At 43.7% G+C, this 27,182-nt stretch overlaps 1 protein-coding gene across 1 annotated transcript in view; it reads right to left on the bottom strand.

Moving 5' to 3' along the window:
- Positions 1–17,277: 17,277 nt before the first annotated feature.
- PCMTD1 (protein-L-isoaspartate (D-aspartate) O-methyltransferase domain containing 1) overlaps positions 17,278–27,182 on the bottom strand; it is a 43,689-nt gene continuing 33,784 nt past the window's right edge. The window contains exon 6 of the mRNA XM_075270554.1: positions 17,278–20,885. Coding sequence (XP_075126655.1) covers positions 20,518–20,885 — 368 coding nt within the window. The 3' untranslated portion in view covers positions 17,278–20,517. The remainder of the gene's footprint in view (positions 20,886–27,182) is intronic.

The following is a 27,182-nucleotide window of genomic DNA, read 5'->3' as shown; positions in this document are numbered from 1 at the left end:
GATTGGGGCTATATACACCCACTATTTTTGCTACTGCCATATAGTGCCATTGTCTCACTGGGAATTCAAAGAATATATTGGGCTTACATATAACTTCAATTCCAGGGAGAAGCTTGTCAGTGTAACGTGGCACTGACGGGCTCAATCGCCGCAACCCAGCTTTCCCAGGATCCTGAATGGAACACACTGACAGTGTATTCCCGTATACCCCATATATACACCCCAAATCCCCGTTCCAACGGTGTGCCCCCCCACCTTCACCTCAGAAATACCCTGCAAGTCCCCTAGCAATAGAATTGGGGCTATATACACCCACAATTTTTGCTACTGGTATATAGTGCCATTGTCTGACTGGGAATTCAAAGAATATATTGGGGTGACGTGCACCCACAATTTTTGCTACTGCTATACAGTGCCATTGTCTCACTGGGAATTTAAAGAATATATGGGGGTTATGTGCACCCACAATTTTTAATACTGGTATACAGTGCCATTGTCTGACTGGGAATTCAAAGAATATATGGGGGTTACGTGCACCCACAATTTTTAATACTGGTATACAGTGCCATTGTCTGACTGGGAATTCAAAGAATATATGGGGGTTATGTGCACCCACAATTTTTAATACTGCTACACAGTTCCTTTGTCTCACTGGGAATTCAAAGAATATATGGGGGTTATGTGCACCCACAATTTTTAATACTGGTATACAGTGTCATTGTCTGACTGGGAATTCAAAGAATATATGGGGGTTATGTGCACCCACAATTTTTACTACTGGTATATAGTGCCATTGTCTGACTGGGAATTCAAAGAATATATGGGGGTTATGTGCACCCACAATTTTTAATACTGGTATACAGTGCCATTGTCTGACTGGGAATTCAAAGAATATATGGGGGTTATGTGCACCCACAATTTTTAATACTGGTATACAGTGCCATTGTCTGACTGGGAATTCAAAGAATATATGGGGGTTATGTGCACCCACAATTTTTAATACTGGTATACAGTGCCATTGTCTGACTGGGAATTCAAAGAATATATGGGGGTTATGTGCACCCACAATTTTTGCTACTGCTATACAGTTCCATTGTCTCACTGGGAATTCAAAGAATATATGGGGGTTATGTGCACCCACAATTTTTAATACTGGTATACAGTGCCATTGTCTGACTGGGAATTCAAAGAATATATGGGGGTTATGTGCACCCACAATTTTTAATACTGGTATATAGTGCCATTGTCTGACTGGGAATTCAAAGAATATATGGGGGTTACGTGCACCCACAATTTTTGCTACTGCTATACAGTTCCATTGTCTCACTGGGAATTCAAAGAATATATGGGGGTTATGTGCACCCACAATTTTTAATACTGGTATACAGTGCCATTGTCTGACTGGGAATTCAAAGAATATATGGGGGTTACGTGCACCCACAATTTTTAATACTGCTATACAGTGCCATTGTCTGACTGGGAATTCAAAGAATATATGGGGGTTATGTGCACCCACAATTTTTAATACTGGTATACAGTGCCATTGTCTCACTGGGAATTCCACAAATAATTTGGGGATTCATTCACCCTACATCTCAGGCTCTTGCCATATTCACCCAGGTTGTCAGTGCTGCACCAGCTCGTTCCCAGACAGCTCGGCCCGAAAAACACGTTACCTATATAGAGGATTTGGACAATGAAGACAACATGTTCTAAATCTAATGTCTGCACCTTCTCCAGAATTAAAATAAAGGCAGCGTTTAACTTTCAAATAGCACTGCACAAAGGAAGAGCTTATCAGCTTGTCTCATGACATGCTACTGAAAAGTTTCATTTGTGTATCTTAATGTAAATATAGTTGTATAAGCTTTTTGGGTTTTAGGCACTGCCAAGTTATTTATTACCACCCGCTCCCTTATAATGATGATGACGCCAAAGTCACTGTGGGTGTTCAGAGCTCACAGCTTTGGGTGACATTTGTCTTGCTCTCTGTCGGTACCAGCTGTCTTTTTGGATACCGTAAAGTTATGTTGACTTTATTAACAGCTATAGAAGCTTTAGCCAGGTTGTGACGGTGTGTAACCCTAACAACACTAAGTGGGATACACATTAATAGTCAGTCTATGTACGCTAAACGTATCACTGAAGTAATTTTTTTTCCCTCTCCCCTAATATAAGAAAGGAACAGACATTAGACCTAGACCGGGGTTCGAGGCTTGAAAAAATCCAGTATTATTTGTTCTTCATGATGTGAAATATGTGTTGAAAAGCAACCCAAGATGAAGTCAGCCATGTGTGCCAGTGTGTTACTTGGCATGCCTTTGCTGGCCCCAACTGTAAGGGTCACTCTCCATTTCCTCCATTTTCCACTCCCCTTCACACCATTTGTGGTGAAGCAATGGGATGCACTGAAGTGCACCCTCTAGCCTCGTGTGGGATAGGGACATCAGATGCCACTCCAACCCCCTCGTCTTCCTCCGCCAGCCAACGGTGCGAAGATGAGAGGAGTGTGCTCTGAATGTTTTCTGCCTAGCAGAGGCTAGTTCTCACTTACGAAAATGGCCCCACTTTGACCTGTATATCAGGCACAATGGTGTAGGTTTCAAAGAAACATGGCACCAACAAGTTGGAAAACGTGGGCCATGCGTGGACCGTGTTTGAGTCTGGCAAGCTCCAGATCTGCTACCAGGTTCCAGCCATTATCACAGGCGCAAAAATGCCAGGCCCCAGGTGTAGCAGGGAAAAAAAAATGCCATCTCAGCCAGGATGGCATCCCTGACCTCGGAGGCACTGTGCTGTCTGTCCCCCAAGCTGATCAGTTTCAGCACGGCCTACTGACATCTCCCCATGCCAGTGTTACAGTGTTTTCCGCTAGTAGCTGGGGTGGAGGTTGCAGCTTCGTAGGGTTTCAGTCTACTCCTGCCATGAATTTTGGCCTGGGAGAGGAGATAGGCCACCCCAGTTTGCACCCGGGGAACAGACTCCACCACATTCACCCTGCCTGTCATTAAAGATAAGCACTGCAGCATCCCTGACCACAGGCGCTTGTCCATGTGTCGGTGGTCAAGTGGACCTTGCAGCAAAGCGCAGAGCTCTGGGCCCGACTGATGTTATGGGACACATGCAGGCGCAAGGCAGAGATAGCACACCAAGAGAAGTAGTAACGGCTAGGCCCAGCATAGGGAGGTGCCCCAGCTGCCATCTGCTGACGGAAGGCCTGGGTCTCCAGAAGCATAAACAAACACCAACATCTCCAGGGCCAGCAGTTTATCGATGAGGCTGTTACAGGCTTGGGCATGGGGGTGGGTTGTATTGTACTTCTGCCTGCAATGAAAAGCTTGGGAAATGTGGAGTGGCTGGGAAGAGGCGCATGATGGTGCAGGCCAAAAGGGCGCATGAGGGTGAACTCCCCAATGTGTCAGAGATAGGTGTGTAGGTGTCCTTGCATCATATACTTGCACCATATTTGGCTTTGGAAGTTAATTTTGTGCCAAAAAGTGGTTAAGACAGCGATCCCTCAGCTACTCCCGTTACACTGTCTATTGAAGTTACCATCTGTGGAAGTGGACCACCATTTCTAAGATCCCAAAGGAAGCAGGCAAGAGATGTGCAGTTCAGAAAAAAAGATGAGAAAATAAGTTTAGGCTGTAGAGCACAGAGGGATCGGAGAGGACAGAGCTGGTGTCGGCCAGGTATTCCCACAACATGCGCCTATACTTGTCCCTCCTGGTGACACTAGGCCCCTGAGTGGCAGTAATTTGTCCAGGGGGGCCATTAACGTGTTCCAGACCTAGGAATAAGTCTTCCAACAGGGTAGAGTTTTGCATGCCTTTGCTTCTACCCACTGTTTTTGCTGCTTAACTTCCCTCCACATCTACTCTGCTTTCACCCCTAAACATCACCCCAGTTTATGCCTTTGCTTCTACCCAGGTTTTTTGTTGATTTAGCTTCCCTCTACATCTACACTGCTTTAGCCCCTAGACATCACCCCTGTCCATGTGGGGTCGGTGGCCTCGTCATCCACCAACTCCTCTTCCAATTGCGCACTGCCCCCTTACTGCAAACCGCACATGACCACAGCTTGCCTTGATGGCAACTGTGTCTCATGATCCCCACTTAGGTCCAGACAAGTCGGTGGCGGGTCCAAAACCCCAAAATTGGAAGGAAATGGCAGATGCTGCAGTATTTCTAACACCTGTTCCTGGTGCTCGGGCCTGGTCTGTGTTGTACCCTGCACCCTGCTTAACGCATCTGCCATATCCGAAGTTGTGCTGAGCGCATGCTAATGTTTCGTGTCCAGTGCAATGGATGGGATGGGATTTCACATAAGTCTGCCACCCATGGCCACTCATGGTTGAGCAACTGAGGGAGTTGACTTTGACGAACCCGAGGGTTTTGGAGTTGGAACTACATCAAAGGTCTGTGCTGCTCACACACTCTGCTCAACACATGATATGTTTAGTGCCAGCAGTGTGGAGACGTCACACAACAGCCGTTGTTCCAGCAGGTACAGGCGTTGTAGGAGTGCATAGAGGCTAGCAGCGGCAACTATACACTTTAAAAACTATCCGCACAAGCGCCACACTTTCACCAGTAGCTCAGGAACATTGGGGTACCTTTTTCAAAAGATTAGCAGCAATGAGTTAAAAACGTGGCCCAGGCATGGAATATGTTGCAGGCTGCCAAGCTACAGAGCCAATCCCAGGTTACGGCCATTATCACACATGACAACATGCCTGGGCCCAGGTGCAGTGGCAAAAACCACATTGCCGTCTCATCGAGGATGGCATGACTCACTTTGTAGGCAGTGTGCTGTCTGGCCCCCAAGCTGATGAGCTTCAGCACGGCCCGCTGACGTCTCCCCACACCAGTGTTGCAGCGTTTCCAGCTCGTAGCTGGGGTCAATTTAACAGCGGAGGAGGGTGGTGTTTCAGCCCTCCTCCCAGGAATGTTGTGTGGGGAGACAAGTCAGGCCACCACATTTTGCGACCCGGTCCACGCCTCAACTACATTCAACCACTGTGCCCAAATTGAAAGGTAGCGTCCCTGTCCGCATGCACTTGTCCATTCGTAACTGGTCACATGGAACTTTAGGGCTAAGCGCTGAATTTAGGGACCGCCTCATGTTTGGGGGAAAGTGCTGGTGTGGACGGCACAGTGCGGTGGCGCAGTAGACACTCTGCCCAAAAAGGGCAGAGTGTCCCCCAGCCGGGATTCCAACATCTCCTGGGCCAGATTTCTTGAGATGAGGCCGTTGAAGCCTTGGGCATGTGGGTGGGTTGCGCTGTACTTTAGCATGAAATGAAAGGCTTGGGAGATGGGGAGTTGCTGGGAAGAGGCGCATGATGGCGCGGGCAAAAGGAGAAATGGCAGGAAAAGGTGAGGATAAGGGTGAACTCCCCAAAGTGTCAGAGGCAGATGTGGAGGTGTCCTGGCTCCTGGTCTGGACTGCAGCGCCAGCCCTGTCAACAGTGGAAGAGGCAGTGGCCGCCAGGCCAAACGACGATTATCCTGCGCTTGCTCTCACCCACTGAGCCCAGGGCTTGCCTTCCAAATGATGGCACCCGCAAGAGGTGGTGAGATTCCTCTCCGCAGATCTCCAAACCATCTTGGACTTGCAAATTGCACTAAATTTGTCATGTAACTGACATGTATATGATGAGTCTATCCATTGTCTGTTCATTTTGGTGAAAGTCAGCCTGTCAGCTGACAGACAGCTGTGCTTGTCAGTGATGATGTCACCGGCTGCTTGTACCCCCAGTTTTTGCTGCTTAGCTTGCCTCCACATCCACACTGCTTTTGCCCCTACACATCACCCCTATCCATGCCTGTGCCTCTAGCCATAAGTCTGCCACCCATGGAAACTCATGGTGCAGAAAGTGAGGGAGCTGACTCTGAGGAACCCTTGGGTTTTGTAGCTGGTACTCCATCAAAGGTCTCTGCTGCTCACACACCCTGCTGAACATACGGTATCTAGGGTTAGAGCGTGTGGTGACCTCGCACAACAGTAGGTGCTTCAGGCAGATGTAGGCCTTGCTGGAGTGTATTGCGGCTAGCTCCAGGTACTGTAGACTTGGGAAAGTGGGTGTCCAAGTGCCGCACTTTCACCCTTAGCTCAGCTAATTTGGGGTATGTTTTTAAAAATCATTGCACCACTACATTGAACATGTGGGCCAGGCATGGAACGTGTTGGAGGCTGGCAAGCTCCAGAGCCCTCCAACAAGCTAAAAAACCTGGCCCCAGGGGCAGCGGGGATAAACAAATTGCCATCTCATCCAGGATGGCATCCCTGACCTCAGAGGCAGTGTGCTGTCCGTCTCCCAAGCTGATGAGCTTCAGCCCAGCCTGCTGACGTCTCCCCACACCAGTGTTGCAGCGTTTTCAGCTCGTAGCTGGGGTAAATCTAACAGCGGAGGAGGAGGAGGGTGGTGTTTCAGCCCTCCTCCCAGGAATGTTTTGTGGGGAAACAAGTCAGGAAAATTCTTGAAACGGGAGAGTTTTGCATCTTTGCCCTTGCTGCCTATGGACATCCCTTTGCCTCTAGCCACCATTTTCCCTGCTTTGCTTGCCTCCACATCCACACTGCTTTTGCCCCTAGACATCACCCCAGTCCATGCCTTAGCTTGTACCCCCAGTTTTTCCTGCTTAGCTTGCCTCCACATCCACACTGCTTTTGCCCCTAGACATCACCCCAGTCCATGCCTTAGCTTGTACCCCCAGTTTTTCCTGCTTAGCTTGCCTCCACATCCACACTGCTTTTGCCCCTAGACATCACCCCAGTCCATGCCTTAGCTTGTACCCCCAGTTTTTCCTGCTTAGCTTGCCTCCACATCCACACTGCTTTTGCCCCTAGACATCACCCCAGTCCATGCCTTAGCTTGTATCCCCAGTTTTTCCTGCTTAGCTTGCCTCCACATCCACACTGCTTTTGCCCCTAGACATCACCCCAGTCCATGCCTTAGCTTGTACCCCCAGTTTTTCCTGCTTAGCTTGCCTCCACATCCACACTGCTTTTGCCCCTAGACATCATCCCTATCCATGCCTCTTCCCCTAGCCATAACTCTGCCACCCCTGGAAACTCATGGTGCAGAAACTTTGGTTGCTGACTTTGAGGAACCCTTGGGTTTTGTAGATGGAACTCCATCAAAGGTCTGTGCAGCTCACACACCCTGCTCAAGATATGGTATTGTAGGGTTTCAGCGTGTGTGAATGACGGACAACAGCCTGTGTTTGGACAGATGTAGGCCTTGCTAGAGTGTTTTTAGGCTAGCAGCGACTCCTGTGCACTTGCAAAAGTGGGCGCACAAGCGCCGCATTTTCAACAGTAGCTTCGGTACATTTGGGTATGTTTTTAAAAAACTTTGCACCACTAGGTTAGACGTGGGCCAAACATGGAACGTGTTGGAGGCTGGCAAGCTCCAGAGCCGCTACCAGGTTCCAGCCATTATCACAGGCGTAAAAATGCCAGGCCCCAGGTGTAGCAGGGAAAAAAAAATGCCATCTCAGCCAGGATGGCATCCCTGACCTCGGAGGCACTGTGCTGTCTGTCCCCCAAGCTGATGAGCTTCAGCACCGCCTGCTGACGTCTCCCCACACCAGTGTTTTAGCGTTTGCCGCTAGTAGCTGTGGTGGAGGTTGCAGCGTCGTAGGGTTTCAGTCTACTCCTGCCATGAATTTTGGCCTGGGAGAGGAGATAGGCCACCCCAGTTTGCACCCGGGGAACAGACTCCACCACATTCACCCTGCCTGTCATTAAAGATAAGCACTGCAGCATCCCTGACCACAGGCGCTTGTCCAAGTGTCGGTGGTCAAGTGGACCTTGCAGCAAAGCGCGGAACTAAGGGCCCACCTGATGTTGAGTGACACGTGCTGGTGCAAGGCGGGGACGCCACACCGGGAGAAGTTGAGACGGCTAGGGACGGCATAGTGAGGTGCCACAGTTGCCATCAGGTCCGGGAAGGCGGGAGTTTCAACAAGCCGGAACGCCAACCTCTCCTGGGCCAGCAGTTTAGCGATGTTGGCGTTCTAGGCTTGCGTGGGTGGGTGGTTAGCGGTGTATTTCTGCCGGCGCTCCAATGTCTGAGAGATGGTGGGTTGTTGTAAAGAAGCGCCTGATGGTGCCTTTGATGGTGCAGGAGAAGGAGATAAGACAGAAACAGGGGAGGATGAGGGAGAAGTCAACAAAGTGGCGGAGGCAGATGAAGTGATGTCCTGGCTCGTCCTCTGGAGTGCATCGCCAGCACTGTGAGCAGAGGCAGTGGCATGAACGGCGGGCGACGTTTGTCCTGCCGTTGCTGCCTGCCACTGATTCCATTGCTTGGATTCCAAATGACGGTGCATTGAAGTGGTGGACAGGTTGCTCTTCTCAGGGCCCCTACTCGATTTCGAGAGGCAAATTGTGTAGACGACACTATATCTGTCCTCGGCGCATTCCTTGAAAAAACTCTACACCTTCAAGAAACGTGCCCTCGATGGGGGAGTTTTTCTGGGCTGGGTACAAAAGGGAACATCTTCGGACATTCCGGGTCTGGCCTGGCTTCGGCAAAGCAGCTGACCTCTGCCTCTGGACATGTCTCTGCCTCTAGCTACCCTTTTTGGTGCTGCACCTGCCTCAACATCCACACTACTTTCCCAGCTTGACATCTGCCTTGTCCAGGTGGGGTCGGTGTCCTCGTCGTCCACCACCTTCTCTTCCAACTCCTGTCTCGCCTCCTCCTCCTGCACAATGCGCATGTCAACTGGCTGCCCTGACAGCAACTGCGTCTCATCGTCGTCGATGAGGGTGGGTTGCTGGTCATCCGCCACCAAATCGACCGGAGATGGAATGGAGGAGACTCTAGTGTTTGAGCATCTGGACACAGATACTCGTCTGTTAGGTCCGTGGAATCGCGAAATGGAGGGGCAGGTTGCGGTACAGTCAAAGGAAGGGAGAACAGCTCTGGGGAGCAGGGACAGTTGGGGTTATTGTTCTGAGAAGATTGGGAATTTTGGGTGGAAGGAGGACAAGACTGTTGGGTAAGAGGAGGTAGAGGCTGACTGGCTGGTGGACAATGTGCTTTAAGCGTTATCCGACAGCCATTGCAAGACCTGTTCCTGGTTCTCGGGCCTACTAATCTTTGTACCATTCAGCCTAGTTAATGTGGAACTTTTGTGCAAAGCGCAGAACTTAGGGCCCGCCTGATGTTAAGGGACACACGCTGGTACAAGGCTCAACTCACCCTAAGTGCCAAAAACACTGCTGGTGCAAGGCTCTACTCATGCCAAGGGCCTCAATCTCTGCTGGTAGCTCAGCTTAAGGTCATGTAACTTTGTTTGGAAGGGCTCATGTTAAGGGCTAGAAAAGTGAATTTTGGAAGGTCTTACCACATCACACACACACACACACACACACTCAAAATGACAGTTAAGGGTGAGGGCTTTTGGAATTCCCATTGCCTATTCCATTTGTGGTTGTCATGGGGAACGTGATTTAAAGGGGTGGTTGTTACTGTTTGTTGAGCTTAAATTGGGGTTTGTGTCCATCCATTTGGGGAGTAAAGAAGGTTTCCAGGTATTTTCCCACTTTGATAGAGGTTTTTTTGAATGTGGAAAGTGTGTAGTTGTTAGGCAGTGATGTTGGGGTAATAGAGGGTCTTTGGTGTGTTAGATGCCCCCAGGCATGCTTCCCCTGCTGTCCCAGTGTCATTCCAGAGGTGTTGGCATCATTTCCTGGGGTGTCATAGTGGACTTGGTGACCCTCCAGACACGGATTTGGGTTTCCCCCTTAACGAGTATCTGTTCCCCATAGACTATAATGGGGTTCGAAACCCGTTCGAACACACGAACATTGAGCGGCTGTTCGAATCGAATTTCGAACCTCGAACATTTTAGTGTTCGCTCATCTCTAATCATATCCTAACAAAGAATAGTGCCAAACAAGTAAAGACTATCTGAACCCTTTGCCTTCCTTCCTAAGGATTTTGCACACTGTCAGCATTTTTTAAGACCTTTACCTGATACGCTTTTCTAAAGTCTTAAGGATTTTGCAATACACAGTGTACTGAGCACTTGTAGCCTGTTGTTTCTTGCATGGTCTAATTTAGACCAAACCATCTCTATGGCCTTTGTTTTGGTCATCTGATACCATCACACCCCTCCATTCCACCAGACATTGTCTTATAAAAAAAAAAAAAAAAAAAAAGTGATGGATCTTTTACAAGGGTATATTTTTTGCCCACAATAAATAATGTTTTCCCAACATGATTAAAATTGGGAAACTGACAATTTGGATTAAAAGGATTTTCCCATCTCAGTGTCTCAGTACGCTGCCTGCAATGTCTGCTTCTCACTTCCTGTATTTATTTCCTCCCCTCCTCCCTCTGGCAGAACAGGAGACAGAACACTTACACAGATCAGATAATATGCAGATGGTTGAACAGAATGTACTCAGGGTTATCTGTGTGTTCAAGAGATAACAGACCAGGCTTTATCAGCAAACTGCAATTAGCAAACGGCAAGAGCAGTTTAATATAGTATATTAAAATAAATTCATAACAGTCATGAAGCCATGTCATTTACTGGGATATCCTATGTGTTAATCCAGGTTACAAACTATCTATGTGCCAAATTTCATCCAAATCCGTTCAGCTGTTTTTGCGTGATTGAGTAACAAACATCCAAAAAGACAAACATACAAACTTTCACATTTATAATATTAGTATCATGGTCAGTGACTGAGTTATCCTGGACTTATTGTATTCTGCTATTTCTTTTGGAATTTTGTTTGTCTCTTTCTTTACTAAGAGGAAACAATTTTACATTCCAAACCAGAGACTATAAGACATGTGGCATAGCATAGACACTTCTCTAAACTTCTAGAAAGGTCTTTACATTGGATATGGGGGTAATAGACAAGAGAAAACCAATTTGTAACGAGCCATGTTCATTGAAATTTTCAGAAAATTTCAGGTTAGGCCGAAAGCCAAGGTTCGAAATCTGATTCGAACAGCCGCACACTGTTCAGCTGTTCGAACGGATTTCGAACCCCATTATAGTCTATGGGGGGAAATGCTCGTTTCAGGGGTAGGCAAAATTCAATACAATTATACTTACCAAGTCCACGAGTGACGGTCGGGCTGCATTCCCCTTGAAGTCTTCTCCCGGCACAGCGCCCCCGCGCCGTCTTCCGGCTGGAATTCACTCTGCCTAGGCATGCGCGGTCGGCTCTGCCCCGCGCCTGAGCAGATCCGACTGCGCATGCGCAGGCATGCCCGCGCATACGCAGTCGGCTCTGCCTAGGCCGGATGCCTAGGCAGAGTGAATTCCACCCGGAAGAAGACGCGGGGACGAAGCGCGGAGAAGACTTCGGAAAGGTAAGAGAAGAACCAGCGTTGATTGGCAGAATGTATAGCATCGAACCTTAAACTTCGAACAGCTAGTAGTGTTAGATCGAGTACGAGTATTTCGAATACTGTAGTATTCGATCGAACACCTACTCGATCGAACACTACTCGCTCATCTCTAGTAATCATTATTACACTTGCCAAGTCTCTTCAGATCCAACGAGTATAATAATAGACCAAGGGCCTCAGATCTGAAAGTATAACTAAGATTTATCATGTACTAGCAGGAGGACCCGGATTTGCACGGGTATATTTAATTTTTTGTTTGTGTAGTGGCCCCATAAGAATAGGTTGATTGCTATGGAAATCTGGTGTAAGGCTGTATTCACACAGAGTAACGCCAGGCGTTTTTTGTGTGCTTTTTGCACATAGCGCCGCGTAGCGCCGAGTTAACGCCGGGCAACGCCACCGCAAAATAGCGCGGCGTTAACACGGCGTTAACGCGGCGTACACGCGGCGCTACGCAGCGTTAACGCGGCGCTATGTGCAAAAAGCACACAAAAAAACGCCTGGCGTTACTCTGTGTGAATACAGCCTAAAGCTGTGTGCATGTGAAGGCTGAAGAACCTGCGAGTTTCCATTGGTCCATAAGCGTCATGTGATTAGTGAAAAAAAAAAACCCTGATTGGTTGTTATGGAAATCTCGAGTAAAGCTGTGTGTATGTGACCTTGTGTATCATCCACAGTGCCCTACCCCTTTACAGCTGACCTACATTAGTGAAGAAAAATGGCTGGGTTGTTAGAGAAACCTGGAGTTAAGCTGTGTGCATGTGGAGACTAAGTGCCTGCGAGCTTCTATTCTAAAAGACATGTGACTGTTTTTATGGCAGTTAGAATATGAGTGAAAGACTTGCAGGCGTGTATTGGCTAATGCAGGTCATTTTTTGGGGAAAACTGTACCTCAGGAACGGTACATCCTAAAGAGCTGAGACCTTTTCTAAAACCTTCCTGGACACCTAATGCACCTGTGTGTCAAATTTGGTGAGAATCGGTCCAGTCATTTGGTCATGCATAAAGAACAGACAGAAACTCTCTCAATTAATCTTCGAGAGTATGTGTCTGAGAAATTACAAGCTCCATTAGGGACAAAGACTTATGTGGGCTTGACGGAAATTTTTGCACGCTACAGCAGAATGTGCTGACACTATATAATAAATAAATATAACTCTAATTGTTACCTGTATTTTTGGTAAATTCCTTTGCGGTAAATTTATCACTAGGTTTGGGGCCCCTAAACCACCAGCATGTCCTTATGATGATGGTGTTTATAGCACCAAACCTCTGTGACCTCTTTTATAAGTTCAACAACTTTTAATTACTTTGAATTGGCTATGGTACTTAAATCCTTACCCTCCCGCAAATCTCCTGGTCCTGCCGGCCTGACTAATGAATACTATAAAACATTCTCCCTCTTTTTGTCTGGTCCTTTAATAACTTTTCTCTCCTCCACCATTGCCTCCAAAAAATTCCCTAGAGAAAACCAGGAGGCTCTAATAGTCACCGTACCTAAACCTGGCAAAGAACCATCTGTTCCCCAGAACTTTAGACCTATTTCTTTGTTAAATGTACTGTAGATATGAAAATATACGCTAAATTGTTAGCAACCAGACTGGCAGACTGCCTTCCTACTTTAATTAGCTATGATCAAGTGGGTTTTGTGAAAGGGCGTCAATCATTCGAAAACACTAGACAGGTTCTCAACCTGGTCCACCGACTCACTCTGGACAAAACAGAGGCGGTCATGATGGCCTTGGATGCCGAGAAGGCGTTCAACCGCATTTGTTGGTCATATGTCTTCTTGGTGTTACATAAGATGGGCTTCTCTGGAGCCATTATGGGAGCAATTGAGGCTTTATACTCAAACCCATCAACCTAAGTATTTACTAATGGCACTTTTTCTGATATATTTAGCATTACCAATGGAACCCATCAAGGGTGTCCACTGTCGCCATTGATATTTGTTCTATCGATGGAACCCCTGGCTTAAGCAATTAAAGAGGACCCAGCTGTGCACAGTGTTGAAGTGGGAGGCCGCTCCCACTTGATATCCCTTTATGCGGATGATATATTACTCACATTGACTGATCCGCGTTCCTCCCTTCCTCGCCTTATGCATTTGATTGATAATCTTGGTCTTTTGTCCTATTACAAACTGAATCTTTCGAAATCTCAAGCCCTCTCTTTTAATATTCCCCCTGCCCCCCTCCAGACCCTGCAAATAAAGTATGGTTTTGACTGGCGGCAGGATTCACTCCAATATTTGGGTGTGCAAATAACCTCTTCTCCCAGGTCGCTCTTCAGCAGTAATTATCTCCCTTTACTTGAAAGCTTCCAAGATGACTGTGATAGGATGTCGCGTGTTGAGGTATCTTGGATAGGCCGTGTGGCCGCCTTCAAAATGCTTCTCTTACCCAAACTTCTCTACCTGTTTCGAACATTACCGATATCAATCCCGAAGTCTTACTTTGAATCTATACAGAGACTAATTTCCCGATACATAAGGAATGGAAAACAACCCAGAATTAATAGAGGACCCTTATTCAAACACAAATTAGCGGGGGGATTGGGCATCCCAAAAATTCGCAACTATTACTTAGCCACTTTAGTAGTAGTGTGCCAGATGGTGGAATGTGGATTTATCTCTTCCATGGGTCCACATTGAACATTCTTATATTCCACATGGGAAACTTAGAGACTTGTTGGTATCTGCCTTTTGGAATATTACCTACCCTACCACATTGTCTCCGACAATGATGGCTTCTTTGTCTGCCTGGTCCCAAATGCATGCTGAGGCTTCTCCTCACATGTATTGGACCACATCAAACATGCCCACTTCATTGTTGTCTTGGATGATGCCTGATTTGAATTTGTCCTCTTGGGAATACTCCGGAATTATGTTCCTATCCCACCTGTATGATTCGACCGGCCATCTACTCTCCTTCACTGAGTTGCAAATGAAATTCCATATTCCACCATCACAAATTTCTCAGAATAACTAATTTGTTATCCAAAACTCCCCTACCACATATACCCTATTGTATTGTAATAAAATAATAGCTTGAATATCCACTAAAATGAAAGGGATACGTTTTCTGTATGACTTACTAGGCAATACAACTGCCTTCTGCAAATCTCTACCTTTTAGATATTGGGAATGGGATCTTCAGTTAACTTGTTCTCCGGAAGAACGGTGTCAAGCCTTTCGCTTGCTCCACAGTTCCCTACATTGCTCACATATTGAAACAGCAACGAAAATGGCTCTTTGTTGGTATTACACACCTTCAGCATTACAATATATGTACCCCTCTACCTCTGCCATGTGTTGGAGAAACTGTGGGGGAGTAAGGACACTGTTCCACGTTATTTGGCAATGTCCAGCTCTTACCTCCTACTGGTCATCCGTATTTGCTTTGATCTCGGACACAGGCCATTGCAATGTTGCTCCGTCACCTGCGGTGGGAATCCTATCATTGAGATTGCCTATGGTGCTACGCCCCTACAGATGTATTGTATGTAAAATTTTGACTATGGCTAAAATTCTGATCTTTCAGAGATGGAAGTCGACTTTGATCCCGCCCATCTCTGCCCTAATTGAGATGATAAATACCACCTACATGTATGAGAAGATACTGTCGTGTGTGATGATTTTTGTTCTGTGAAAACCTTTAATAAAAATTATTGAAACAGAAAAAGAGAACCTTTCACCGATTTGGGCACAGGCAGATCTATATACTGCTGGAAAGCTGACAGTGCGCTGAATTCAGCACACTGTCAGCTTTCCCGATCTGTGCTACGGGTAAAGAGCTATCGGTGCCGGTACCGGAGTTCTTTACAGTCAGAAGGGCGTTCCTGACAGTCTGTCAGGTATGTACTTCTCCACAGCAGCGCCTATTGCGCTGTGTTGTGTGAGCGAGGAGGAACTTCCCCCTCCCCTCCTGATAATACTCGCCTATGGACGAGCACTGTGAGCAGAGGGAGGGGGCGTTCCTCCCCGCGCACACTGTACTGTGCGATAGACGCTGCTGTGGAGAAGGACGTACCTGACTGACTGTCAGAAACGCCCTTCTGACTGTAAAGAGCTACGGTACTGGGATCGATAGTTCTTTACCTGGGGCACAGATCGGGAAAGCCGACAGTGCGCTGAATTCAGCGCACTGTCAGCTTTCAAGCAGTACAGGTAGTCATCGACTTACGACGTTGATCCGTTCCTACGTGGCGGCGTAAACCGAATTTCAACGTAAGTCAGAAACATGTACCATACGATGCCGTGCAGGAACGGATCAACGTGATTTAGTGTGCAGCGGCTCAGAACCGAGGAAGACTGTACCATATACAGTACAGTACAGTCTTCCTCGGTTCCGAGCCGCTGCACACTAAATCACGTACTGTACATGGAGAGCTGGTGAAAGGTCCTCTTTAAGCCAAGGTCAGGACACCTCACTTCACTAAGCATACACAATGCAGCATGGCATACTGTCTGCAGCTTTAACAGTGTAATGCAAAACTCATCTCCAGCTAATTAAAGCGATTCCTCAGTGGTTATTTTTTACTCATTTTACAGTCTGAAAGACCATACCCCAATATTAATAGATGTCTACTTAGTTTATTTTCTTATCCTGCTTTTACATACTTCATAAAGTCTCAAGATCACAGTTTGACCTTTTTTTTTCTAGCATGGATTGCTGTGCAAACAGGAGTCTCTAGGCTACCTGCAAATACTATTGAGAGCTCCCATATGACCTCAGGTTTATCAAAGTCTCGCTCACCTGCTCTTCTGCCCTATTTGTGAAAATGCTCTTTGCTCATCCTTTCTTCACATTTTGCCCAGTCAGGTCACCATGTCCCTAATACATTGTCCTGTGTTATTAGGGGCTGTTTCTGTAGTTTGCAAGATCTGTGGTGACATCATCCTCAATTTCAACAGGGTTTTGCTTAAGCAGAAAATATACATGGGTGACAGTAGCAAGAATAGCACATTTTGCATCTACTTTGACGACTACCTTGTGTAACAAAAATAAATAAAAAAAATCCTGGAATTTTACTTTGGCGCCATTGATGGGATTGATATAGTCAAGTTTAGGGCTCTAAACAACAGCAGCATAAGGACTTGCTGCTTGTTCAGGGCTCCTAAACCTGGTTCCCTTTAAGGATTCAGCCCATGAAGCTGATAGCAGAGCTGTGTAGGTTGGAGGTTATAGTGTACCTGTTATTTCAGTTGACTTTCCAGTATAACCTGCTGTGTGTACTGACCGAAGGAAAGTGCTTTGGTTGTGATAGGATTCGATTCTGCTCCATCAACTGTCTAAACCAGTCTTTATTTAGAGAGATAAGCTTTGCTGATAAAGCCAAGTCTCTTATCAGCAAAGCACAATTAGCTGAATGGATTGTCCTGCCAGCACAGCAGTGAGTGATGTCACTTGTCCCATCTCCCACGTCTGTGGTTATAATTTCTAGCATGAATTGCTGTGCAAATAGGTTTCTCAAATCTGCAGATACTATTGAAAACTACCATGTGACCTCAGGTTTAGTCCCACTCCCCTGCTCATTCTTTTTTTTTTTTTCAGCCAAAGCCAGGAGTAGCTACAAAAGTTATGGGAAATATAAATGAAGCTCTTATACTTTTCCCTTCTCTTAAATTCAATCCTGGCTTTTGGTTAAAAAAAAAAAAAAAAATCTGCAGCAAAAAAAATGCTGTTTCCGCAATGTGGGGCCTTAGCCTGAGAGTCAAGAACAGTGTTGGATCTTTTCATGAAGTCAGACTTTCCTTATCTCCTTGGACCTGTATTAGCGTCAGAGGAATGCACCGAATACATAGAAAGGCCTAAATGATATCTAACTTTGCTCGAACAATAAAATATGCACAATTTCTTTGACTTTTTTATTGCAATAATGTCCCAATCAACAGCATATGCAAAATGTTCAAATATCCACTTTTTTTTACTTTTCTATTTTCAGTTAATGCATTTTTAAAGTGGGTGAAAGGGATGAGACAAGCATTTCATGAAAATACATATATATATATATAAACCAAACATTTAAAAATAGTCATGAAAACATATATATATTAACCGCTTGCAAAGAATACAATCAAATGAAAGTGCAGTCAGTCTTTCTACAAAAGCATTTTACATATACAGCTTTGAAACTACCTCAGCTGTCCATTAGGCCCAGAGAACCACATGTTAGAAACATCACTACGGTTTAGAGAATGCTTAAGAAATAAAAAAAAAAAAAAAATAAGCAAAATAACCACCTAATTGTCTGCCATTACCTATCAATGTGACAATGCGTAATGCAGAAATCGGAAATAAAACAATATAGGTTCGGGGCAGCTATGTCAACCTCAGCAAGAATACACCACACACTATAAAAGTGATCTGAAATGAAGCTACATTGTTAATGTCCATTGTAAGAGGAACGTTAGCTATTGTACGACAAGCTTGCAACAATGTCGTTGGTAGCAAAGGGTATTTACATTTATAATAAACTATAAACGGATTAATATATCATCTACCGTCTTCTCCATGAAATAAAGCGATCCTCAGAGAATATCTTCAAAATATTCTCTATATTAATCTATATTGTTCTGTGTGGATACAGGGCTATGAACCATCTGAATATAAGCTGGTGATGTTATTTTAAAGGGAATGTTTCACATTGTGCCCCACAGAAAAATACACTTTACACATACGTCCTGTTTATATACAGCTGTCCATCAAATGAAAGCAGATTTATACACTTATATTTCCATATGCCACGTTCAAGATAGTCCGGAATATAATGAGAGGCTTCAATCTTTGAAGAAGGCTCAATATTCAGAAGTCCCTTAAAGAATCCATATGACTTTCTCAATATAACAATATTATACATTGACATGAGGCTTTCTTACGTCAATTTGTGTCATTTACAGTTTCCATAGTAAAAAGATAGTTCACTTTCACAACCAATGTAAAGTAAAAAAAAATAACCAAAAACCTTCTTTGTAAATAGATTATGATTAAAAATATCCTACAGCTCCTGTTTGGCTCCATGGTTACAGACTACAAACAGAACTTGTGTAGTCTGCTACTGCTCAATCACCTGGCGACCATTCAGCGGTGGTGAGGCTTGCGAGAACGGATAAAGCTTGCAGCCATTAACTCCTGCCAGGATACCCTTAGCAAATAGGTCTATAAAGAGAGACTAACATCAGAGTCATCCATGACAGAACTGGTGCAGAAAGACAGGTACTGTTAAAGAGGAACTTTCATCATTTGGGGCACATGCGGTTTTATATACCGCTATAAAGCTGACACTGCGCTGAATTCAACGCAATGTCAACTTTCACGATCTGTGCCCCGGGTGAAGAGCTATCGGTGCCGGTACTGTAGCTTTTCACCGTCAGAAGGGCGTTTCTAACAGTCAGTCAGGAACGCCCTTCTTCACAGCAGCGCCTATAGCGCTGTACTGTGAGAGCCTCCCCCAGTACTTGTCTATGGACGAGTACTATCAGGAGGAGAGGAGGCGTTCCTCCCCACTCTCACAGTACAGCGCTACAGACGCTGCTGTGAAGAAGGGCGTTCCTGACTGACTGTCAGAAACACCCTTCTGACAATGAAGAGCTATGGTACCAGCACCGATAGCTCTTCACCCGGGGCACAGATCGTGAAAGCCGACAAAATTCAGCGCATTGTCGGCCTTCTAGCGGTATATAAAACCGCATGTGCCCCAAATGATGTAAGATCCTTTTTAAAATAGCAGAAGGCGGCTGTGACTTCCCATTCTATCAAGGTCACTGGACCCAATGTGAAGTATGCTACTGTAGTTATACCACCCCTTCAATGCACCCCAAAGTTTTCTTTAACACATATGTATTTGGTAGGTTAGTAAGAAGTAGGGGACAGATAGTAGGTAGAATAATTGCATGATCAGACTACACAGGGTAAGATTGTAGTCTGTAACCATAAAGACCACCTAGGTTTACATGGCAGCTGCAGACACAAAACATTTGGAGATTTTCAGTGAAGACTATTGGCAAAGGTTGTTTTTTTTTCCTACTGGAGTATAGGAAAAAAAAAAAACTGTTGTGAAGGTTTTACATGCCCATTTAAGAACAGGAACAGAAACTTACTTTATAAGAGGGTGCCATCACCCACTACTCATAGTCTACCTATTATTGTGGCATGAACGGAAAACACTGTAATGAAAGCCGTGAACGAGTCTCATTACATTACATAGACATTGAAAGAATATAGTGAATATACTTACAATATTCCTACACGCTCAGGAATTGTAAGCAGTCTCAACATCAGAGTTGGATGGAATAATTAGTTTCTATAAATGATGCTGTACAATTTTCTTCTTCCCAAACATAATAAAAAATACTTCTATTGAACACGTTTCATATTGGCTTTTTTTTCTTTTTTTTTGGAAAAGTTTTTCAAGCATAACGAGTCAGATGGTAATTTTTTTAGCAATGGTTCTTTGTGGATAGCCAACACAGAACACATTTAAACACGTCAGGCATATAGAAAACAGAGGCTGGATTACCTGTAAAGAGGATTGTAACAAGCAACTTTTTTTTTTTTTCCGAATGCAACGTAATTTTCGTATTTGACACTTCCAACTTTTTCTTAGAAAATTCACAAAACTGGTGGCATTCACAAAAAGGTTACCTTTGCTAAACTATTGCACTTTTCACTCTTTTTCGACTGGCATATATATAAAACAAGAGACTAACAGGATGAAACCATCGGAATGGAATGTTCCACTGCGACTTGGGTGTTTGAAATGATTGAAATGGCTTTTAAGACCATTCAGATCTTTCTCCAGTGTGCTATGCCCTGTACATACTACTAGATTACGGGCTGCTGAAGAACGCCTTCCCCAAAGAACAAGTGATACTACCAAGCAGTAACTTGTTACAGTTAAAAATCTGTGTACAATTTATCTTAAAATGTACAGAAAATATCGAGCTTGTAAAAAAAGAAATCTAAATGAATGAACGGAGTTAAGACCATTTAGGTGTCCACTCGATCTGTTGCTGAAAGAAAGAACTGCCAAATTCTTTATTAACAAATGCTACATTTTCAAGGAAAAAAAAATAATTAAATTTCAGCAGGCAAATAAAGTTTCATATTCAAGTGCATCGTCATCATCATTTCTCTCGGTAATAGGTCAAATATGCCTTTAAAGATTCAGGGAGAGGTAAGCTCAGTATTCTCTCGCGAAGAAGGTTCTGTGGAGGCTCCTCTGCTTTCATCGCTTCGTTGTGATCCTTTTCTTCTTCCTTGCTGTCCTCGTCAATCTTTTCATCGTCGTCACTATCTAAGGCTTGAGGAATTAGCTGATTTCCTACAAATACATAGGTGTTTATGCGGCGTCTACGGCACCGTCTCCTTTTCCGCTTTGGAGGTGCTTTGGGGGGTATTCCTTTGGCCTGCATTTCATCATTTATGCAGTTCCTAAGCGTACGGCGAATATAGATACGAGCTAAGTCCTGTAGGCCCCTTACTGTACAGGGAGCTGAAAGAAAAAATTGTATTTAATAACAATAATTTTTTTCTTTAATGGAGAGAGTTTTTATTTTGTTTAAAACCGTAACTATCCTGGTAGCTACTTTCGGTCCCATTCCAAATTTTTCACACTGGCAGGTTTCCAGTTTCAATAATACTTAACCATGTACTATAATTTAGTTCCCATACAGGTAGCAATTTACAGCCATCAAGCAACAAAAGGGTATATCATCATACAAAGGTCAGTCTTATCATAATACGCTTCCTTTACCAGCCATAACAACCAAAGAAAATGTTGTGCCATTTGGTTTCTAGAATACTCAAGCAATAAGATTGTTGTATTTTTTTTTTTTTTTTTAAGTCTATCTGTATTCATGATCTGAATGTTAACACATCCTTCTCACAAACTCTTGCTATGCACTTACAGTACAGACCAAAAGTTTAGACACACCTTCTCATTCAAAGAGTTTTTGGTATTTTCATGACTATGAAATTTATAGATTCACACGGAAGGCATCAAAACTATGAATTAACACATGTGGACTTAACAAAAAAGTGTGAAACAACCGAAAATATGTCTTATATTCTAGGCTCTTCAAAGTAGCCACCTTTTGCTTTGATTACTGCTTTGCACACTCTTGGCATTCTCTTGATGAGCTTCAAGAGGTAGTCACCTGAAATGGTCTTCCAGCAGTCTGCAAGAAGTTCCCAGAGATGCTTAGCACTTGTTGGCCCTTTTGCCTTCACTCTGTGGTCCAGCTCACCCCAAACCATCTCGATTGGGTTTAGGTCTGGTAACTGTGGAGGCCAGGTCATCTGGCGTAGCACTTTATCACTCTCCTCCTTGGTCAAATAGCCCTTACACAGCCTGGAGGTGTGTTTGGGGTTATTGTCCTGTTGATCAATAAATGATGGTCCAACTAAATGCAAACCGGATGGAATAGCATGCTACTGCAAGATGCTGTGGTAGCCATGCTGGTACAGTATGTCTTCAATTTTGAATAAATCCCCAACAGTGTCACCAGCAAAGCACCTCCACACCAACGTACCTCCTCCTCCATGCTTCACAGTGGGAACCAGGCATGTAGAGTCCATCAATTCACCTTTTCTGCATCGCACAAAGACACGGTGGTTGGAACCAAAGATCTCAAATTTGAACTCATCAGACCAAAGCACAGATTTCCACTGGTCTAATGTCCATTCCTTGTGTTCTTTAGGCCAAACAAGCAGCTAACAGTCTATTCAGTAGGACTATCAGCTCTGTATCCACCTGACTTCTGCACAACACAACTGATGGTCCCAACCCCATTTATAAGGTAAGAAATCCCACTTATTAAACCTGACAGGGCACACCTGTGAAGTGAAAACCATTTCAGGTGACTACCTCTTGAAGTTCATCATGAGAATGCCAAGAGTGTGCAAAGCAGGAATCAAAGCAAAAGGTGGCTACTTTGAAGAACCTAGAATATAAGACATATTTTCAGTTGTTTCACACTTTTATGTTAAGTATATCATTCCACATGTGTTAAATCATAGTTTTGATGCCTTCAGTGTGAATCTACAATTTTCATATTCATGAAAATACAGAAAACTCTTTGAATGAGAAGGTGTGTCCAAACATTTGATCTGTACTGTACACCAAGCATCTTGCCAGGCCAAAGGCACAGGTCAGTGAAAATGGAACAGATGGCACAATGATTGGTATCCATGTGCCATCCAGAATACACTTTAATGAATGGCCATATCCCCAAAACGAGTGGGCAGGACCTGCTACATATTTTGAGGCTCCTTTCTATGGCTCCAGACATGCAGCTGCAAAAACTATGGCTGCTTCTATGGGCCCATAGAAAAGAACGGGCCTGTATATTTTCCACAATTGCTGACCCATAATTGCGGCTGATATACTGAAATAAATCAGTCACATATATGAGGCCTTAATCACCTTCCTTATATAGGACAATGTATTAAACTGACAAATTGTAACAAAATTGTGCAATTGCATTTTTTTTAGACTTCATTTTTACGGAATTCACTGTGCGGTAAAAATTATATTACCTGGGGTACTGTGCGTCAGTATGATCACGGCGATACCAAATTTATATAGTTTTAAGTTTTTAAAGTTTTAACATCTTTACAAACATTTAAAACTTTCTTTCCGTTGCCATATTGCGACACCCGTGACATTTTTATTTCCATGTACGGTGCCATGTAAGGGCTCTATTTTAGCGGGGGCAAGTTGTAATTTTTATTACTAACATTTTGCAAATAGTATTACACTAAGCCAGTTTGTCTTGATTTTTATTTCCCCTTTCCCCGCTACATTGTTCACCGTATAAGAAAAATATCATTATATTTTTATAGTTCAGGCCTTTTCTAATGCTGCCAATGGCAGAGTGTAATAGAATCATAGCGAAGGTAGGCCTGGGGGCCTCCCATAGGCTCCAGGCTGTCATGATAACTGGCTGGGTCTATTTAGGAGCCTCGGTTGCAATTGACAGGCATCTAAAGAGTTAACATCAGTTAGTGCCTGCTGTATAATACAACCTGCCTGGAGAGGGCTCAGTTGCTAAGCCTTCTCCTACTTCCTTAGGGATAGCATAACGTACAGGTACGTCATGTGTTACTAAAGGGTTAAAATCCTAAAAAACCAGCAACACAGTTAGTTGTTACATCAAGGAGAGATTGCTTATTTACATGTTGTCAAATAAATAAATCTCTCAACAACCGAGATATGAATTGTCACGTGTAAAAAAACGTTCAGGTGTTGAAGGCTTGAAGCAAGTCTGCAGAAAATCTGTATAAAATAGTGTTGATTCGAATAGTATTCAAAACTATGTCGGAGCGGGCGAACTGCAAGTGGTTAAGCGCCAGCTGGCGTGCGGCCGCTCCCATTCATTCCTATGGAGCGAGGTATTCGAAACAATAGTTTTGAATACTATTGGCTCATCTCTAGTATAAAACTAATGGCAGTACCTTGTAGGGCAGTGTCTACACTTTCTTATTCTGCGTTGCAGTATCATTTTCATGAAAACCACCATTTTATTGTTATGCAAATTAGCTGAAAAGGGCGTTAGGGGTGTGACTTCCCCTGTCAGGGCTAGCTATATAGAGCAGACAGCGAGGCCTCAGGAAGAGAAGTCACACCCCCTATAGCCCTTTTCAGTTAATTTGCATAAGAATAAAACATTGATTTTCATGAAAATGGAGCTGCAATGTAGAGTAAGAAAGGCATCTTTGTAAAGTCTAGAAGAAGCCCTACAAAGTTAGTCATAAGTCTTGCACCTCTTTTCCTATTGAAAGACTCCCTTTAATAAGCGTCACATTTTTAACTCTGTCACAGTACTGTATGGTGCAGGTCACCAAAGTGTTAAAATTTACCCAGATTTGTGGGAGAAAACTAGGCTGGCCGTTCCATATTTTCATCCAGTACTTCTACCTTGGAAAATCAAAGTGCAGACAAGAAAACTATTAGGGTAAGTTCACACAGAGTTTTTTGGTCAGGATTTTGACACGGAATCCGCGTCAAAATCCACCTCACAATAGAGTCCTACGAAAAAAAGTGACATGACCTTTCGTCAGGCAGATTCCACCTAAAAAAACCCCAACAGGCGCCAATTGGAGGCGGAAAAAAACGCTAGCGGTTTTCGACGCTAGTGCTCTTTTCAATTCCATGCACTGTGCTGGAGGGAAAAAAAAACAAAAACTAAAAATGCCTCAAAAAAGGCACTAAAAAATGCCTCGAAAAAAAAAAAAAAAACTTAAAAAAAAAAAACTATTTCCTGATTACTCATGTGGATTTTTTTTTCTCTCCAAAATCCTCACCAAAAAATGCAGTGCGAACCCAGCCTTAAACGGAATACAGAAGCCTAAGAGACAGAGTATTCTGCTCTTAGAAGGTTTCATGTACCGCACCTTGGTTGAGCCTTTCACGTCACAGCTCAGTGATTTATGCTGGAGACGATCAGTTAACAGTGTAGTATGTTATGTAGCATGTTAGGGTTCATTCACACGGAGGAAAATGGGGAGGAATTTGGTGTGGAATTTCCTCGCTGAAAAAAAAGCCTCCCATTGACTTCAATGGGTTCCTTTTTTCCCCCGTGTGAAGGGGCCATTACAGATACAGTAGGGCGCCGGCCTATCCATAGACACGGTCTATATAAGCCTGCCAGGCTCACAATGGTGAATTGGTGCTGAGGCTCCAGTAATCACATGACTTTATTAACTAGCAAATTTCCTCATTATTTGGGTAAGGTCTTAAAATTATTTTAGTAAACTGATCTTAAATAGAGTTGAGTGAGTACTGTTCGGATCAGCCGATCCGAACAGCACGCACGCATTGAAATGAATGGAAGCACCTGGTGCTTCCGGTTTGACGGCAGCCGGCCGCTTAACCCCCCCGCGTGCCGGCTGCGTGCATTGATTTCAATGCGTGCGTGCTGTTCGGATCGGCTAATCCGAACAGTACTCGCTCAACTCTAATCTTAAAGTAATTCAAGTCTAATTTTATTGCATTATGTTTAGGAGTTGATAGTCTGCAAATAAATAAAGCTAATAAATCGCATGGATGATTTTTCTTTTTTCTATTCCAGGTTACATAAACTTCTGAACAACTTCCTTCTTTCCAGCAGCATGGGGCATTAATAAAAGTTGTAATATATTTTATTAAATTTTGGCTTCTTTCCGTGCAATCTACTTTTTAGATCTCATCTTTCATACAACACCACAATCACCGCTTTAGATGATAAAATGCCATACATATGAAGGCTTCCTTTCATTATACGGTACATGAGCCTGTTCACACCTACTTCAGTTAGAAACAGTGAACAGATTTCAGCAGGTAAAGAAAGTGGATTTCAGCACAAAAGTGAAAGAAGAAAAAAAAAAAGTGTTAATAAAGTTATTACTACAAAATGTGTTAATACTGCCAAATCAATAGGAGTTACAATGTTTAGTGACGCTTTAACCCTTTCACTACCAAGGGTCTCTGGAAATTTTGCACTTCCAGTAGCCAGAGCAATTTGCAGTTTCCAGAAAAAATGTAACATTAAAAAAAATCATCCAACCCCCCCTATACCTTTATATTTTCTTAAAGTAGACACCTGCAGCATTGTCTCAATGCCACTTGGTACTGTATATGAACAGGCACCTTCATGCAATTTTGATTTAAAGTGATGAAAAAAATGCAAAGAAATGTATATTAGTTGTTAAAAGTGGAAACCAAACAATAAATGAAATGCACCAAACTGCCTAAAAATAAGAGTTCAACATGTGCAGAGGTCATACATATCACAATGGCCTACATCCGCATGCATGTCTTCAGAAAATCGCTAGAACTGGAAGGAACAAAAATCTGCTTTGAAGCTAGAATATAAAATGTAGGGATTACACACCATGAAAAGTAAGTGAACCCCTAAACCCTATATAATTTTTTGAAAGTAGACAACCTGAAGATTACAAATGTCTAAATGGATCATCGATAGCCACATCCACCTTCATGTAACTTTGTGACAAACACAAAACATTTTTTAAAAAAAATGCAGTAAAACACATATTTGCACCTAAAACTCATGTTCAATCTCACATTCATATACAAAATACATTTAAAATAATAGCTTATGGTGTATACAGTATATACTATACGTACCGCAAACATCAACTACAACAAGAGCTCGGACTCCCAAATACACGAATACAGAAGACAAGCAGGATTTTGCTGTTATTCACTAATATGTTAAAAAGATATACTGCACCTACCAAACTGTGACACCAAAATCTAACTTTTTTCAGATTACACAGCATACCATATATAAAAACACAACGTAATGTTTCATATATACAACCACCTTCATGCAACGTTGCGGCAAACACAGATTGCAAGCAAAAATTGCACAAAAATTCAAATTTGCCACTGAAGTGTGACTCAAGCAATCCCTTTCTGCAAATAAAATGTACTTTCTAAAAAAACTGCAATATGTGAGGAGTTCATACATACCACACATGTATATATTTACAGGGGCGGGAGTTAAAGAAACGCCAAAATCGCAGAAATGTGCCATCCCACTTTGTGCATGCAAATTAAATAGGACTTTACATAAAAATATTATTCTCCATCCCCCTATAAAAATTTTAGCAATCTATAGGTTCATCTCTAGTGATAATTGTTATTATTTTAGTCTGTAACGGACATCACTAGAGACGTATTTTACTGTAGAAAGCTCAGGTATAGACCGGGCAGGGATTGGGTGAAATGTAAACTTTATTCATGATTTTGTGTAGATGTTGTGTGTTTGGTAAGACTTTTTTTTTT

Source organism: Leptodactylus fuscus, chromosome 4, assembly GCF_031893055.1.
Source record: "Leptodactylus fuscus isolate aLepFus1 chromosome 4, aLepFus1.hap2, whole genome shotgun sequence".
Classification (NCBI taxonomy): Eukaryota; Metazoa; Chordata; class Amphibia; order Anura; family Leptodactylidae; genus Leptodactylus; species Leptodactylus fuscus.
Note: the sequence above shows the minus strand (reverse complement) of the source record. Positions and strands in the feature narration are given on the sequence as shown.